General features: G+C 37.5%; 9 protein-coding genes across 9 annotated transcripts; 4 read left to right on the plus strand and 5 right to left on the minus strand.

Moving 5' to 3' along the window:
- Nucleotides 1-914: 914 nt before the first annotated feature.
- On the plus strand, nt 915-2,140 carry RHIMIDRAFT_251715 (uncharacterized protein; the record flags this gene model as incomplete). The annotated part of the gene is made up of 2 exons (XM_023610875.1): nt 915-1,427; nt 1,481-2,140. 2 exons carry the CDS (start codon nt 915-917, stop codon nt 2,138-2,140), a joined length of 1,173 nt encoding a protein of 390 aa, XP_023466509.1.
- A 37-nt stretch (nt 2,141-2,177) lies between these two features.
- RHIMIDRAFT_237716 (ClpP/crotonase) lies at nt 2,178-3,973 on the minus strand (the record flags this gene model as incomplete). The annotated part of the gene is made up of 6 exons (XM_023608804.1): nt 2,178-3,166; nt 3,218-3,343; nt 3,397-3,481; nt 3,538-3,651; nt 3,709-3,756; nt 3,812-3,973. The coding sequence occupies 6 exons, from the start codon at nt 3,971-3,973 to the stop codon at nt 2,178-2,180; spliced, it is 1,524 nt and encodes a 507-aa protein (XP_023466510.1).
- Nucleotides 3,974-4,114: 141 nt separating this feature from the next.
- RHIMIDRAFT_313489 (uncharacterized protein) lies at nt 4,115-4,925 on the minus strand. Its single transcript, XM_023614863.1, has 2 exons — nt 4,438-4,925; nt 4,115-4,381 (listed from the first exon to the last, which is right to left on the minus strand). The coding sequence occupies exons 1-2, from the start codon at nt 4,909-4,911 to the stop codon at nt 4,208-4,210; spliced, it is 648 nt and encodes a 215-aa protein (XP_023466511.1). The 5' UTR covers nt 4,912-4,925; the 3' UTR covers nt 4,115-4,207.
- Nucleotides 4,926-5,337: 412 nt separating this feature from the next.
- RHIMIDRAFT_237718 (N2227-domain-containing protein) lies at nt 5,338-6,923 on the plus strand (the record flags this gene model as incomplete). The annotated part of the gene is made up of 7 exons (XM_023608805.1): nt 5,338-5,640; nt 5,721-6,056; nt 6,194-6,222; nt 6,276-6,466; nt 6,512-6,625; nt 6,673-6,779; nt 6,828-6,923. The coding sequence occupies 7 exons, from the start codon at nt 5,338-5,340 to the stop codon at nt 6,921-6,923; spliced, it is 1,176 nt and encodes a 391-aa protein (XP_023466512.1).
- A 78-nt stretch (nt 6,924-7,001) lies between these two features.
- RHIMIDRAFT_237719 (Lissencephaly-1-like protein A) lies at nt 7,002-8,680 on the minus strand (the record flags this gene model as incomplete). Its single annotated transcript, XM_023608806.1, has 8 exons — nt 7,002-7,232; nt 7,284-7,394; nt 7,456-7,587; nt 7,648-7,744; nt 7,793-7,970; nt 8,044-8,344; nt 8,405-8,564; nt 8,637-8,680. The coding sequence occupies 8 exons, from the start codon at nt 8,678-8,680 to the stop codon at nt 7,002-7,004; spliced, it is 1,254 nt and encodes a 417-aa protein (XP_023466513.1).
- Nucleotides 8,681-9,168: 488 nt separating this feature from the next.
- On the plus strand, nt 9,169-9,921 carry RHIMIDRAFT_137426 (SOH1-domain-containing protein). Its single transcript, XM_023605632.1, has 3 exons — nt 9,169-9,309; nt 9,360-9,456; nt 9,508-9,921. The coding sequence occupies exons 1-3, from the start codon at nt 9,225-9,227 to the stop codon at nt 9,698-9,700; spliced, it is 375 nt and encodes a 124-aa protein (XP_023466514.1). The 5' UTR covers nt 9,169-9,224; the 3' UTR covers nt 9,701-9,921.
- A 1,227-nt stretch (nt 9,922-11,148) lies between these two features.
- On the minus strand, nt 11,149-12,224 carry RHIMIDRAFT_137436 (uncharacterized protein). Its single transcript, XM_023605633.1, has one exon. The coding sequence runs from the start codon at nt 11,970-11,972 to the stop codon at nt 11,526-11,528; it is 447 nt and encodes a 148-aa protein (XP_023466515.1). The 5' UTR covers nt 11,973-12,224; the 3' UTR covers nt 11,149-11,525.
- A 210-nt stretch (nt 12,225-12,434) lies between these two features.
- On the plus strand, nt 12,435-13,956 carry RHIMIDRAFT_137453 (uncharacterized protein). The gene is made up of 3 exons (XM_023605634.1): nt 12,435-13,234; nt 13,285-13,471; nt 13,539-13,956. Exons 1-3 carry the CDS (start codon nt 12,759-12,761, stop codon nt 13,836-13,838), a joined length of 963 nt encoding a protein of 320 aa, XP_023466516.1. The 5' UTR covers nt 12,435-12,758; the 3' UTR covers nt 13,839-13,956.
- On the minus strand, nt 13,885-15,620 carry RHIMIDRAFT_237723 (initiator tRNA phosphoribosyl transferase; the record flags this gene model as incomplete). Its single annotated transcript, XM_023608807.1, has 8 exons — nt 13,885-13,956; nt 14,008-14,063; nt 14,123-14,212; nt 14,281-14,662; nt 14,720-15,274; nt 15,321-15,361; nt 15,414-15,496; nt 15,547-15,620. The coding sequence occupies 8 exons, from the start codon at nt 15,618-15,620 to the stop codon at nt 13,885-13,887; spliced, it is 1,353 nt and encodes a 450-aa protein (XP_023466517.1).
- Between the last annotated feature and the right edge of the window lie 43 nt (nt 15,621-15,663).

Here is a 15,663-nt window from a genome sequence, read left to right on the forward strand (position 1 = left end):
TTTCTTGTTTTTAGCTATTATTTGATTATAAAAGATTTGGAGATACTACACATTTTACAGATCAATACTAACTCCCGTCCAAACGTTAATCTTCAAATATTAATAGTTGACGGCAATCCCTTGATTCAGCAATGTTCTTCCTTGATTAAATTGTCAACAAAGTTGGAGAACTTTATAAATCTTGACTAAAAGTGACTGCAGAGATGGGTTGTTCTATCAATACTGACAGCAAAGCTCTACCTACTTCAATTCTGAGATGATATGTATGCATCAAAAACAACCACTGTAAGAGTGTTTGGATGGCCACCGTAAATGATCAATAACAAGCTGCATATACGATGACAGTTTGTACTGACTTGACCAATTATGAACAAGAATTCATCAGACATCAGCTTATTTGTGTTGTAAGGCTGGAATCACCCAAGCGAATAGTCATAGTTGTAGATCTTAAATAATTCATCATTTAGCTATATGAACCTAACAATCATTCTATAATTTTTACTTGTATTAAGCACACCTTTTCGTTCACTATATGATGCATAAAATTAAACTTTATAAAGTGATGTAGATCACTGGATAATCTTTAATGGAACTCAGCTGCCAATCCCCATCTTGTCTCAACAGATCCTTCCTCTGTCCGTTATTAACCAAAGAAAACAATAATAAAACAACACAGGCCCTTCCTTTTCATTTTTTTCTTTCTTTTTTTCTTTTAAGAAACAGCCAATGAATCCACTACTTATTTTTATGATAAGCTTCTTTAAGAATCAGAATATTTTTCTCTGAGTAACAATAACTTGTGTACACATTTGGGGAGCATTAAACTTCCCAAATGAGCTGATTTTTTAATGGTTCACACGGCATATATACTTTCTTTTTCCCTTTATTTTTTTTTCTTACTCTTAAAAATAACCATGGAAGCGATTGACGATTACGCCAACGAGAACATTGTCCGTTCTATAGCCTACACCGCACTTGACAAGATCCAAAACCACCAGTACCATGAACTCCTTCCTTTCTCATCTCAACCATTGCGACAAAGAGCTCAGTTCCTGCCCAATGAGGACTGGTATCAATGGCAAAAGGACAATTGCACTCAAATGATCGAATCTGTCTGGACTGAAAAGGGCAATATCGCAGACGAACTGTACCAGAAACAAGTCTACTACAAGCGCATGGACGCAGATACACTACATGCTATTGTCGAGTTTGCAGAAAGAGACAAGAGTCACTTTGTGGTCATTCTTATCTTGGAGAATGGAAGTGGAGATATGTCAGACGCAAAGTATCATAATATTAAGGAATTGTCCGATGCCGAATGGTTGGATATATTTGAAAATTGGTCAAGGACGCTTGAAGAGGCTGAACGTATCTTTCTGACCAAGGTGACGAGACATAAAAGAGAATTTACGATGGATACTCCTGATGTAAGAATAAGGAAAAAAAAGAGAGAGAGAGAAAGACTAATGGGTATACTTAGAGTAGTAAAGGGGGTAAGGAAGCACCAGAGGATTACTGGGGAGACTGGTCCTCAGATGAAGCAAGTTCTACAGAAGATACAGGGTCAAACTTTAATCCACAAAAGGCAGATCAGGAAGAAACAGAGGACTCGGAAGATGAATATTATACGAGATGGAGTAAGGATCCTGGTACACTGACACCTGGACCTGACGAACAAAAGAAAGGTCGTATCCTCAGTACAATCAATCAACAAGAGATTGATGAAGAATATGATCAGTCCTACAATCCTCTGTTTACAGTACCTAGTGTCCCCAACCTCATGGACGCACACACAGCCGCATTATCTGAACTCACTCAAATTCTTCAAACCTCGATTCCCCAGCCACGTGGGTCGACCAGCACTCGATCTACCGTTATCAACCCATTACCCAAGGCAGCCATGACTCGACTGGCTCCTCAGATAGAATCACTTCAAGTTACTGAAAGGTGTCCAGGCGCTTATCCAGAATCAGGGACACAGACACCGGGTGATAGAATAGAACAAACACAATATTACAGGGAAGCAGGTCGTCAGTTGTTCATGAAGAGCCTAAGCGCTCTAATCCATGCAGCTAAACTCTTGGGTTATGAAGGCAAGGATATTTTAGAGATGGTACAGGAAATTGTAAATAAGGAATAATAATAAAAAAAACATGCTTTATACAGAAAAAATTGTGTTAAACTTCATAAACCCATTTCAAGCTCTTGTCTGCATCCTTCTCGATCTCAATCGTCTTTCTATCCAAAACTTCAGCCACTTTCTGCTTCACACCTTGCTTGCCTTGGCGTTCACGAACAAAGTAATCAATGACTTGTTGACGAGTGAGAGCATAGTTGCCAACATCAGAGGCTTCACCCGTGACGACACGCATGATGTCTTGCTCGGAGGGCAGCATGTATTTACGATGAGGATACTTTTTATAATCACGCTTGACCAAAAAGTCCAAGCGGAGAGGAGAGGGAGAGTCAAAATAGTCTTGCTTGATTTGACGAGCATCTACTTCCTTCAGATCACTGGGCTTCCAGTTAGCCTTGTCACGTCGGACCAAGGTAGCATAGACGCCTTCCTTAAAGTCGTGGCCCTGGAGGAACTTTTGAACAAGATGGTATTCCATCTTGAAACATTGAGAGATACTCAGTGTGCTGCCATTACGGATTTGTTGAATGGTAACCTTGAGTGAGGTAGGAGACATTGAACGAAGGAGCTTGAGTGTTTCTTGAGCCCATTCGGTCTGTTCGTCCTTTTCGAGAGCTTTGATAATCTCTTCGATTGTGTCATACTTGAAGCATCGGTCAATTGCTTGACGAATAGGTCCTCCCAAGGAGAAGGTAGGTTCTGCTTCAAGCTCGGCTGAGAATTCCTCGATGGCTTGGTTGACCATATCGTGTGTAGGATCTTCGAGTTCGGCCAGACGAGCCTCGAGTGCGGATAGGCGTGAGGATGGCACGTAGTGAGTGGCTACACCAGAATACAACACGTCAACGCCCTTAAGACGCTTGCCTGTCAAGCCAAGATAGAGACCCAACTGACCGTCGAGACGAGGTAAAAAGAAAGAACCACCGACTTCGGGAAGGAATCCGATGGCAGTTTCGGGCATAGCAAACAATGTGTTCTCAGTTGCAATACGGAAAGGTGCATGTACAGATAGACCAACACCACCACCCACTGAGCAAACAAGTCAGTCTTTTTTTTTTTTTCTAAAAGGTTCCAACTTACTTGTGATACCATTCATGATGGAAACAAAGGGTGTCTCTAATGTGGCAATAAGGTGATCGAGTTGGTATTCTTCTTCAAAGAACTTGGCCGCATTGGGATCCTTGGCTTCAGCTAAATCGACAACAGCTATATCAAAAATGTTAGGTTATCCAGTTGCTGATATGACAGAAATGACTTACTTTTAACGTCACCTCCAGCACAGAATCCTTTGCCTCCGGAGTGCTTCAGAAGAATAATTTTAGCTAAATCAGATTTTTCCCACGACTAAATGAAGAGTCAGTTTTATATCATCTTTTTTTTTTTTCCCTATTTGCCCTTACTTGAAGTTCGGGTAGAATGCTTCGAACCATAGGTAGACTCAATGCGTTCAGTTTCTTGGGACGGTTGAGAATGACTTCGCGTACAGCCAAATTGCTTTTATGAATGACTTCTGTCTAATTAAACATGTATAAGTTGTGTTCTATCAAAAAAAAAAAAGTTGCCTATTTTACTTGAGTAGATTCTAAGCCTGAGATAGAAGTGGATGAAGTAGAATACATCTATAGACGAGGGGATGTTATTGATTGAAGTTTAGAATGTCAATAAATTGAAAACCTTTTTCGCGTTTTGTCCAGAGAGAATATATCTTGTTTGAATTAATCGTCTGTTTGCATTCATAGACATGCGAGCAATAGTAGGTAAAGCGTTGACTGTTCTTCTAGTGACCGTTGGCTGGCTTTGTTGAAAGAGACGTCTTAAAAGAACACGACTGCTCATTATAACTCCCAAAAAAGAAAAAAAGACGAAAAAAAAAGGCAAAAGACAAACAGGGGCAGCATTATGCGGAAAATTTTAAGACAGTCACACAAACCGAGAAATAACCAAATTTGTCTATTCCTAAAAGGAGATAAAGAGGAGAAAAGAAAGAAATAGAAAGAGAGAGAGTGTGTGTGTGAGAGCAAAAGAACAAAAGATCAAAGAAAGGACAAAAGGGTATATATAATGACACGTTTATTTATTGTATTTTACAGGACTCAAAAGAGCTTCTTGACCTTGTTGAATAAGAGATTGTAATCTTTCTTCCATTCTAGAGAGAAGGATTTCCTCTGGTTGGCGGTCAATGGATAGCGAAGATAAAGACTGGGTTCTTTTCTTATCTCGTTTCGTATTACGAGGCAGTTGAACCTAAAATAAAAGTAAGTAAAGGCAATACAAAAAAAGGGGGCAAGGGAATTGTTTACCTTTTTATTTTCTAATAAAGAAGTAGAAGAATGTCTCTTTTTTGTATAGGTTAGTTTTTGTTCCTGTGTCCATTCTTGGATTCTTCGCCTCTTGATAAGGTCAGGTTCTTCATATTTGTATGGTAGTTTGTATTGTATTTTATGATGATGTGTTGGAGTAGATGCTGTTGGAGTGGATGGTGATGATGTTGTTGTTGTTGTTGTGGTTGATACGGATGATTCTACAAAAGATGAACTGAACAATGTGCCAGTGAGATAACTATAGGTTGCAATAGCGATGGCTGAGGTGAATATGAGCACATCTAATAACCTTGAAAATAAAACTTCAAAGGATGAAATAGGTCTAAGGCTACTACTGCTTGTTGTAGTAGTTGTTCCGGTTGTTGTTGACGTAACATCAAAAGAGCTCGCTAAGCTAGTTTGTCGTCGATGATCTCTTCTTGGTTCAGCTTTACAGACATCAAAGACAGGCATCCTTTGTTTTATTGAAAAAAAAAAAGAAGGAAAGAGAAGGAAGAAAAAGGAAAATGATAAAATGTAAACAGTTTTATGTAAAATCACGCGTACATCTGCGGAGTCGTTGGGTAAGTTGGGTAGTCATGGTAATAGCATGTAATCATAGTAGCGGTTACTATTGTGTGTAAACATAAACACAGCTTTTTTTTTTTGTAATCCTCTGTTTTGTTTAAATGACATTGATTCCGTTTCATATTTCATCTTTAGTTTACTCTATTATTTTTTGTACTTTCCATAAAAAACTAAATTCCATTGACATGTGAATATTTTCTTTTGCCACACACACCCGCCCACAAACACATATACACACGAACTGTTATCTTGCATTAAAGTGATACCGTTCTACAAGTGGCTTATTTCTTTTTCTTTTTTTTAAAATTTATCATGACTGATAGACACTGTCATAACACAGAGGAGCAGGACCCTGCAGAGTCAGAGCAAGTGTATCTGATCAAGGTCATTACAGCATTTGCTTCCTACAAGAGATTTTCTTTAAACAACAACCATAGAAGAAGACGCGACTATCTTTCACTTCCTGAACACCATAAAAAGCTCATTCCTGACTTTCTTGATAAAGTCAATAAAGTGGACGAATGTATTGAACACAACATGACGTTTATTCGTGACATTGTCAAAAGTGCAAACATGTTTCTAGACCCCAGTATTATGGAACATTCACAACAAAAAGTACACACAAATACATATACACGTACACACACATATGAAGATAGCAAATGCTTATCTATAATATATGCATATAACTTTAGTTGTATTCAAGCATGAGAAATTCAAATAGACCACCTGTCTCTCCCATGGATATGGATAAAGTAAGAAGTACCTTGAAACAATTCGTGAGAGATTGGTCAAAACAGGGAGAAAGAGAAAGGAAGCTGACGTATGATCCGGTCATTCAAGAGTTGAATACCCTTTATCAGCATGTTCCTGCAGATAAACGAGGTGATATCCGTGTACTCGTGCCTGGCGCTGGTTTAGGTCGTTTAGCATTTGATATCGCAAGTCAAGGTATATATTGTGTACACATCAATGCGTTTGATAGAGACCTTTTTACCTTTTTTCCCAATCAACAGGGTTTAGCTGTCAAGGTAATAGAAAGAAATACATATTGTAGACTTTGTATTATTAACGCGTGTTCTTAGGAAATGAATTTTCTTATTACATGGCAAGCAGATGATTTAATTCATATGCGTTCCATTAACCTCTTTTTTTTTTTTGCTTATAGTTGTTTGGATCTCACTTTATTCTTAATAGGTAAAACAAAAAATAAGCTTAATGATGCGTTTGTCATTCAACATTTTCATTAGAGTCAAAGAAGTCAACGAATACAGCATTTATCCATTTATTCACTCTTACTCCAACATCAAATCGGATTTAGATCAACTATCTCCTATTAAAGTGCCTGACGTATTACCCGCACATCTTCCATCTACCGTCGATTTCTCCATGGTAGCCGGTGATTTTGTGGAAGTTTATGGACAACAAGAGAACAATTTCGGTAAACGTGATTGACAGCTTATAGACAATCTCTTATGTTCTGTAGAAGCGTGGGATGTCGTCGTCACTTGTTTCTTTATAGACACTGCCAAGAATATCCTGGAATACTTGGAAGTCATTCACAAGATTTTGAAGCCACAGGGCACATGGATTAATATCGGTATAAAATAGATTATCTCGTGATATCATATGCTGAATGATAGCTAGGCCCCTTGTTGTATCATTTTGAGGACTCATCCGCAGGTGACACATCTATCGAAATAAGTCTTGAACAAGTAAAGGATGTAGCCAAGAAGATGGGTTTTGAGTTCAAGGTAATCCTTGTTATTATGCTCTTATTTTTACTCATCTTTTATACACAGAAAGAATCCACGGTGTCTACCACTTATACTTCCAATCCAGAAAGTATGCTCAAATACGTTTATGAGTGTGCATTTTGGACAGCAGTTAAACTCTAATAAAAAGAAAGGGGATACTATATTGCGTTTATCAAAAAAAGAGGGGTATATAAATGAATATGGATAGGCAAGATCTAGTTATCGGCATTGCCATATCTTTAGAGTTTGATCAACACTTCCTGTGGCTACAAGAGGTGATGTCGTACAGTAAGAGATACAGGTGACAAAGTGTGAGTGAGCCTCGATTGTCTTTACGCATCGACCCGTCTTTAAATCCCAGATCTTCATTGTCTTATCATCCGATACGCTGATCAAATATTTACCATTCGGATGAACAACGAGGCCTCGGATCCAGTTGTCATGGCCGACCTATATTTGTTGCTTAGTAACATCAACAATTGAAACGTATACTAAGCTTACCAGAGTGCTCAGCAGCTGTCCAGAAGAGACATCCCAAAGCTTGATAGTTTTATCTCTGGATCCGGTAAGGATAAACTGACCAGGCACGGCTTGCTCTTTGTTTAACTTTATCTGCAAGCATCATCAGTAACATGACACATCTGCATTTATATTTTCATATGAATGGACTTACGCTATTTTCTAGCCACTCGGCTATAAAAGGATAAGCTGCGACTGGCAAAAAGATGACACATTCGACCACATGCTCATGTCCTCTAAATTCCATTCTTGATTCTCCCTTTTGGATATCCCAAACTCGAGCCGTCTTTATATTGATTAATATTTTCTTTTTATTTTATATTTTATTTTATTTTGTTAGACTTACTTGATCATTAGAGCAACTGGCTAACCATCTACCATCTTCAGAAGGAAATATTCTTCTGACCCAATCAAGATGTCCAACTAATGTCTTGACACAGTATCTATATTCTCTTGTCAGCTTTGTTGTCTACAGCAAAACCTGGGCTTACCCTGATGTCATTTCCCACAATTTGATCGTTTTGTCACGTGAGGACGTAGCAATAATATCACTGGAAGGAATCATGACAACCGAAGAAATGCTGTGGTCGTGGCCATACATGGTACGAACACACTTGTAGTCGTTATTGGTATCCCAAACTTTGATAGTTAAATCAGCAGAACAAGAAACTATCAGCAGATATTAATCACTAATTCCTTCCCCCCTTTTTTTTTCCTTTTCTCTCTGCATATTCTCTCTTACTCAGATGGTTTCCCTTGGCGTCAAACGTAATATCTTGCACTGCTTTTGTATGTCCTTTGAGTGTTCTTTCATATTCACCTGTTTCATAATCCCATATTTTGATAGTCGCATCCTCAGAAGCAGAGGCTAATATTTGATAGATTGGATGAAATGATACGCGTGTCAGTGGACTACGATGACCGGCTAAACAGAACCTTTCTGGGCCTCTAGGAATCCAGTCAACCGAACTGGTTGGTTTACGTGTTGGAGCATTATTAAGTTCTTCTTGCATCTGAGTTGCTTTGCTTTCTAATTCCATAATCTAGTTTTTTTATAAAGTTGTCAGCCTTTTCCATCCAATAAATAACACCGCAACTTTAACCTTTTTCTGCAAACGAATCACAGAGGTCCACTTCTTTTCCAAAAGACCAGCATATTTTTGTTTAGGGTCAGGTACAAAGTCATCGCCAGTTTCGTTCTTGAATGCGTTGAACGCTTCTTTAAAACCAGAAGAACTCAGATAATCTAAAATGGCTTTATGACTATTACACACACACACACACACAAAAGTCAGTATTCCCTATTATTTTTTTTTTTTCCTAATATTTATTTACAGTTCATCTTTTTGACGTTCTGAGAGTATAGAGTGCGCTGTCATGGCAACAACAAATAAAGAAAAAAAAAAAAAAGTAAAAAAGAAAAAAGAGAGAAATGATTAAAAAAAGAAAAAAGAAAAAAAGGGGCACGTTGCGAAATTTAAAAAAGATCAGTGTATGACAATCAGGCACTGCCTTGTTTTCTGGAAAATGATTCAACTTCTTTAAATTTTGACAGCAAAAACTACAACTTTATTCAGAAATTAGGCGCACGCACTGATAGAAAAATAAAATGTTAGACAACAAATAACAAAAAGAGAGCAGGAGAATGAAATGTATAAAAAAAAAGCCTAGTAAATTAGTTACATTAAAAAGAGGAACTTATAAGAGAAAGAGAGAAGCAAGAAAAGTAAGTAAGCTTAAAAGTGCTGACCACATGTATCTTATATATATTTCAAAAAGATGATGCTGTCAAGTTGGAAACAATAAAGAAAAGACTGATTACCAACTAAAATGTTAATATGCATTAAACTCTTTTTTTAATGAGCGACAAATACAAATACAAAAAAGAAAAAAAAAAAAAACTCTTTCTTTTTTACTTTAGAAATGCTTAATTCAGAAGAAGAAAAGAAACGCTTTCAGATTGAACTTGAATTTATACAATGTTTAGCAAATCCTTGGTATTTAAATAGTAATTCAACAATTGTTGTACATTTCAAGAAATTGTAAATGAATCTATAGATCTCGCGCAACAACAGTATCTCAAAGATCCGGCGTTTATTAATTACCTGAAATATTTGCAATACTGGAAACAGCCAGAATATGCAAAATTTGTAGTGTAAATAGAATGTGTAAACATATAAAGCATACACACTAATATGATATGTAGATATCCTCATGCCTTGTACTTTTTAGATTTGTTACAACATGCAGAATTTAGAGATTACATCAGTACGTCAGAGAATACCCAGGAAGTACACAGAATGCAATATTATCATTGGCAATTTCTACGACACTCTCCTGTCCCATCTAGTCCCAATAACTTTATATCCAACGCTGAAAATAAAGAGGTAATTGAGTAAAGCGCCTTATTCTCTATGAAGTATTCCCAAAAAAAAAAAAACCAATGAGACGGCCTGTATTTATCATACAATCAATTAACAGCAATAAAACAGACTACACTTTGTGTAGTTCAGTGCATTGGTAATTCGATTCGTTATGTAGGAAGCATGTGATAGCTCAAACAATGGATCCTTGTAATAAAATCTAAGCATAGCCTGTTGACCTTGTAGCATTTAAAAGAGCTTCAAAGATGGCCCAATGGACCATAATAGTTCGAACCAGGAGGCTCTGAGAGCGCTTCTTTTAAGGATACGTATAAACATCACTGCAATAGATATCAGCCCATCATCTTCTCAAATTGATAATGTCATTCTTTAAAGCAATAATGCTAGCAAGACATGATTTGAACAAGATTGAGGCGAAACAGAAAAAGAATGATTTGGCCAGTTGAATACAGTAACAAGTGTATACTTTCGAATCACAGCAGCTTAGATTTTTTCACCATCAACGTTCAAACTCCTCAACTCGATCAAGCAAAAATAGATAGCTCTTTCCCTCATCATCTGCTGTCTGGGAGAACCAAACCCAGTCTCTTTACGCTGATACTGGTCAACAAGACAAAAGATATCTTTGCTAGACCTTTCAAGGCGTGTACCCTCACCTGCCCTACCTATTTGGCGATGCAGCGTATGCTTAGTTACGGCTTTCTTTAAAATGAAAATCTCGACATCTCTCCATTAGCGCCTTCAAACAGAGCTGTACATTCAGTAATTTCAGGCTGACATGGTTATGGATTATTAGTCCCTACAACTTGGAGTGCTCAAACCTTTGTGAATTTCTTTCTCGCTCTCGATTACCTAGAGAAATCGTAACTAGTGCTGAGTCCAGACTTCAATTGAAAGTAACAGAAATGGAGAATTTCCTAAAAAGAAATGTGAAGAAACCGATAGATTGTGTAAAAAGTAGGATGCAATAATATTGCTCAAAGAATCGAAGGAGAAACTGAAGAAAACGAACCATGAACATTGAACTTGAGGCAGACATACCAGCCGAAGTGACGCTGATATACTTGAAGATGGGTACCAGCACATAATAAAAAATAGCGATAAAGCATGGTACGCTCACTATTTGCCAGCAAGAGTAAGGGCAGCTTCGAGCCTGCAAACTACAACAAAAATATATTGATAAGATTATGCTCTAATGAGTGTCAATATGTTGCAAGCAACAGTACTTGATCATACTGACTAGAGACAGAACATAGTGTAGTGATTGGATACAAAGCACAGTCTATATATACGTCAGTGTGCGTTATGAATGAACATAATACGTCTCAAGCTTGTCTCTCTCTTTTTTTGGCTACAATAAGATTCAATATCGTTTGCGAATTACTGGAAACATAAAGTGAAAATAGTTAACGGTAGTTTCCTCAATGTATAAGCCCAATGTGCTCTTCCGTTCTGGCAGGGAAAAATCTATCCATGGTTTGTCGGACCTTACTTCTTTTTGGTGTTACTTTTTCCTTGCCTTGATCCAGTTCCTCCAACGCTGGAAAATGTAACCATCTTGCCGCTGACTTTCCGTACAGGCAACGCCAGAGGGAGAAAGAGACTCTAATGCTTTAGGTAAATTTCGTTAAAAAATAAATAAACTAGAATGCTAATTTTTTTTGTATAATCTTATCTATTATCTTTTGCTTGGTATGTATCCGAGAATACTTATCGTATCTTTTGTATCTCAATTTTAGGACATATGCCCCCCCCCTCTCTATGCAATCTTCCAACAGCCTGAAAAGAGAAAAAAGAAAGATCAATGTATTAATTTTTATGTATATAGAAAACAAGAAATTTAATGGTCAATGGAAAGTGGACCTGAGGACAAGATACAGTTGGTAGACTTTCGAAGCGCATTTCTCGCTTGCTTCTTTTTCTCCTTGGCAGCCAAACGTAATTGAGCCCTGCGTTCCTGCCTCGATATCTTTTTCTCGACAATAGGAGCTTCCTTTTCGGTCCGTTCCTCTTTTGCCTCGGTCCGTTCATCGGTTGGATCTTGCGCTGGTTGCCGTTCCTTTGTTGTCTTTACCTTTATCCAATCTTCATCTAAAGGTTCGTAGTGATCGTTAAATGGTTCCTGAATCTGTTGGGGTTGATGATACCAAGATGATAACCAAGAAGAGAACATAGACAATGTGTAATAGTAGTAGTTGAGAAAGCTTTGAAGTGAACGACAACAAAGAGAAAAAAAGAAAAAAAAAAGAAACAAGAGAAGAGAAAGGGAAAGGGACTTATAAGACATGACGATATAAGAACGTGATAAGTCATGCTTGAGCCTACTAGGTCACGCTGCAAGACTGGTCGAAATCACAGTTTATTTTCCCGCTAAAAAACGGAGACACAGTGAGCGAGACAGACAAAGAGGAACAGTGGATAAAGGGGGAGCGCGACTGTTTTCGACATTTATAGAAAATTTGTTTAGACAATAGTGACGTTTGTGATAACCAGTTTAAAAATGAATAAGTATTAATGCTATGATACACACATAGTTACCAGTTGTTAAGGGAATGTCTGACAGTTGTATGAAAGACATATTTATAAAAGATACTCCATGTTTGTATAAGCATCAAGTACTAGTTGAAGATAATCAAGAGTATGATTTGTGTAAATATATAATCACTCATGAGATATATTTATGGAAATAGCTTAAAGTTGAGACACGAGGCTTACAAATAATAAATTGATACGCGTTCAGAGATGGACTTTGCAGTCACTTCAAGAACATACTTCATTATTCAAAGGTGTATCATATGATATATATATTTTTTCCAGTTCTAATTATAGGATAATTGGACAGCATCAACAGGACAAGGTAATGTTTCTTTGTTAAATAAGGAGAGAGAGAGAAAGAAGGATGTATAATGAATATCCAATAAAATTATAAAGCATTGTGCCAAACAATGAAAATTATTACTACGAACAACAATAAACATCCACACAGCTATAATATAAATACCTTTTCTTTTTCTCTCTCTCTCTCTCTCTCTCTTTTTTTTTTTTTCTCTATTTTTTTCATTCTTACTTTACAATGAAGATATTCGATATAGAAGAATTTGACAATATAAGCAATGCAACTCTAGATGGTAGTGCTTCCTATTCCTCCTCTACCTCAAATCAGTTAGTACAAACAAGCGGTCTCAAGACGACGACGACTGGGTCTCTCTCTGGATTCAAAAGCGGGATCAGCGTGACTCCTATGATTAAACTTCGTGGCATATCGCATCTAACAGAAGAAGAAAGAAGAGAAAGATATCGCACTCGTCCCACCGGTAAATTGATCATCAATCCTATGATTAAACTTCCTGGTCCTGCCAGTCGTAAGAGTTACCTTACCCCTTTAGGATCATCGCCCTTTGCCGATCAAAGACAACAACGCATAACTTCCGATGGCTCAAACGCGTGCTCCATAGTCGATCAAACAGAACAGAAAGCCACGTTTAGTACTTTTGGCGATCCTTCTCCGTTTATAATGCAACTAAGAAAGAACGAGGGTAGTAGTACAAAGTAAAGTCGTCTGTACCGGTATAACCCTGTTTTAACCTACATTTATCTAGTGATACCACTTCCAAACTTTCTGTATCAAACACAGAATTCCAAAAGTTACTTAATGCGGCCAAAGCTACCATTGCCTGCTTCAAGAACGTGTTTAAAGAGACACATCAAAAGACTATTGATAGACTTTCTGATTCTATTATGCCACTTGTGCTTTTCAAGGAAACTTATGCGATGAGACTAAGAGATGTAGGGTTATCATTGTATATCATTCGTTTTGGGGACTGATCTTTTTTTTATATATATACAACAGAAGATTGAAGGCTTAATCATCCAGCTGAAGAGTGATGAAACGAATGGTGAATTGAACAAGCCAGAACAGGATAATCTTGATGTAACATTGAAGGATTTTATAAGCAAGACGGAGGAGTACTCTTTAGCTACAAGATCATTGGAGGATGCTGTCAGTACACTGGTTGATGAATGTGAACACTTGGTACAGGCGCTCAAGGAGGACTTATCCAGAAAGAAGCGTGCTCGTTTGGAATGGGATGATATCAATTCTCAACTATCTGAACGAGGAAATCAAGTATGGAAGAAGCAGCGTACAGGATGAACAAGTGATCAAGAAAGTTTATAAATAAAATGAATAAACACTGCCTCTAGTCTGTAGTATTTGAGTGACTCATAAAGTATACGTTTACCTTTTTCAAGGTCGTTCGGGAGGGTGAAGCCTAGTAAAGAAAAAGATGAGAAAAGGCGATCAATTATATGACTATTATTACCTTTTCCCAACTTGAGATAATGCGAACCAATTGATGCTGAATCACTTTTTTGTCCACTATAAAAATAGTCTAAGTTGTAAATACAAAGATGTGCCATTAAACGCACACAACTGACCTCGAGGCTTGGCTTCTTTTTGTAATTGACCATCAAGGTCAAAATAATTCACTAGAATGGATAATGCTATACCTACTGAACTATCTTTTCCTATTCATACAGAGATATGCATCTTTAAAATTTGCTCAAAGTATCTCTCAAATAGTGTTTATGCTAACCTGAATCACAACAGATGAGGATATTTTGCTTTTCTAATAATGGTTTCTCTACAAAACGGATAGCCTTTGGTATGGCCAAAAGAAATGCCTGTTGACCCCTTTTGCCTTCAGGAATAGGCAGATGTAAATAGGTATCAGAGTTCAGTTCAAGATTTTTCTCAGAGCAATTGATAATGACATCAAATTGTTGCCAATTGGATTGTGCACTTGCCAAGTCACTTATGGCTATAGTTGTAGGCTTAATAAACGCAAAGGAACCTGTTGTCTGCGAATTCATCTTTTCTAAACTATCCTTCACAATCTCTATTACTCTACGTTCACATTCTCCCTTGCTTTCCAGTATGAGCTGATGATTCTCCCAGAACAAAGAAGGAGTCAGGCCCTAATGCAGGCTTTCTTAGCCCCAAAAACCCCGCTTTATCTCGCTTTTTTTTTTTACCAGACACCAAGCTTCTTGATCATCACCTGATCCTTGAACGTAAAGATACCCAGGTCTTGCTTGATAGCCATTCTCGACAGCCTCTGATGCGCTCAAACACACCACGGGCCAAAATGAGCAATCATCAAAGTCTGGCACGATCGTATCACAAGATTGAGGTGTAAACCAGATTGGCCTTAATGGCTTTTTGAGTTGATCAGCGATCGCGTAAACATCTATTCCTGAACTCATCAACTTGTCCACCAGTGATTCCATTTTGGCTTCAATCTGCGCATGCTCTGATCTGGATACAGCCGACGGTAACGAGTGGAAGTCAGTATCCCAGTGATAGCCCTTGATTCGCTGTACAGCTCGGTTGATGGTACAACACCAAATCGGTATTGTCTTTGAAAGCGCGTCAGGGATTCGTTTGCCTTTCCGTGTTGAATCAACGAGGATACAGCCGTGATGTTGTGCTATGATCGGAATCAAGTGAAGATTGTTTCTTCTGATATTAAAGTCCCAGATATGCATGTGTCCGTCTGTAGATTTGAAATAGGCTGAATAAGCTTGTTTCTATTGTTGTTATTAGATCGTGTTCTTTTATGTAGTAGATACATACTTTTCGTCGATCGATATACCATGATCCACAACGCTCATTTGCTATAAAGTATAAATACATACAACACTTTTATTGTTGTCTATATTTTTTTACCAACAAGAGCAAGACGAGGAAAGAGGTCAGAAATAGTCATGACAAATGAAGCATCATCAACAATAGATCTCAGACGATTATAACTAAATTTATATAAATATTTCTTCTCTTCTTTTTCTTCTTCTTCTTTTACATGTTTTTGGCATCCTTTCTAACTTGATTTGCTTCTTGATTAAAATCACTCTTTTCATACAAGAATATTTCCATTATGCAAAAAAAAAATAAAAAATAAAATTTTTGCTCTCTTCCT

This window comes from Rhizopus microsporus (genome assembly GCF_002708625.1).
Source record: "Rhizopus microsporus ATCC 52813 unplaced genomic scaffold scaffold_8, whole genome shotgun sequence".
NCBI lineage: Eukaryota > Fungi > Mucoromycota > Mucoromycetes > Mucorales > Rhizopodaceae > Rhizopus > Rhizopus microsporus.

Excerpts from the sequence above, each read along its gene's own strand:
- RHIMIDRAFT_313489 (XM_023614863.1), bottom strand. The coding sequence starts at position 4,911 with ATGCCTGTCTTTGATGTCTGTAAAGCTGAACCAAGAAGAGATCATCGA. Across the intron at positions 4,382-4,437 it reads CTTTATTAGAAAATAAAAAG|GTTCAACTGCCTCGTAATAC; the intron begins GTAAACAATTCC and ends CTTTTATTTTAG.
- RHIMIDRAFT_137436 (XM_023605633.1), bottom strand. The coding sequence starts at position 11,972 with ATGTCTTATAAGTCCCTTTCCCTTTCTCTTCTCTTGTTTCTTTTTTTT.
- RHIMIDRAFT_137426 (XM_023605632.1), top strand. The coding sequence starts at position 9,225 with ATGCTTAATTCAGAAGAAGAAAAGAAACGCTTTCAGATTGAACTTGAA. Across the intron at positions 9,310-9,359 it reads AAATCCTTGGTATTTAAATA|ATCTCGCGCAACAACAGTAT; the intron begins GTAATTCAACAA and ends ATGAATCTATAG. Across the intron at positions 9,457-9,507 it reads GAATATGCAAAATTTGTAGT|ATATCCTCATGCCTTGTACT; the intron begins GTAAATAGAATG and ends TATGATATGTAG.
- RHIMIDRAFT_137453 (XM_023605634.1), top strand. The coding sequence starts at position 12,759 with ATGAAGATATTCGATATAGAAGAATTTGACAATATAAGCAATGCAACT. Across the intron at positions 13,235-13,284 it reads AACGAGGGTAGTAGTACAAA|TGATACCACTTCCAAACTTT; the intron begins GTAAAGTCGTCT and ends ACATTTATCTAG. Across the intron at positions 13,472-13,538 it reads ATGCGATGAGACTAAGAGAT|ATTGAAGGCTTAATCATCCA; the intron begins GTAGGGTTATCA and ends ATACAACAGAAG.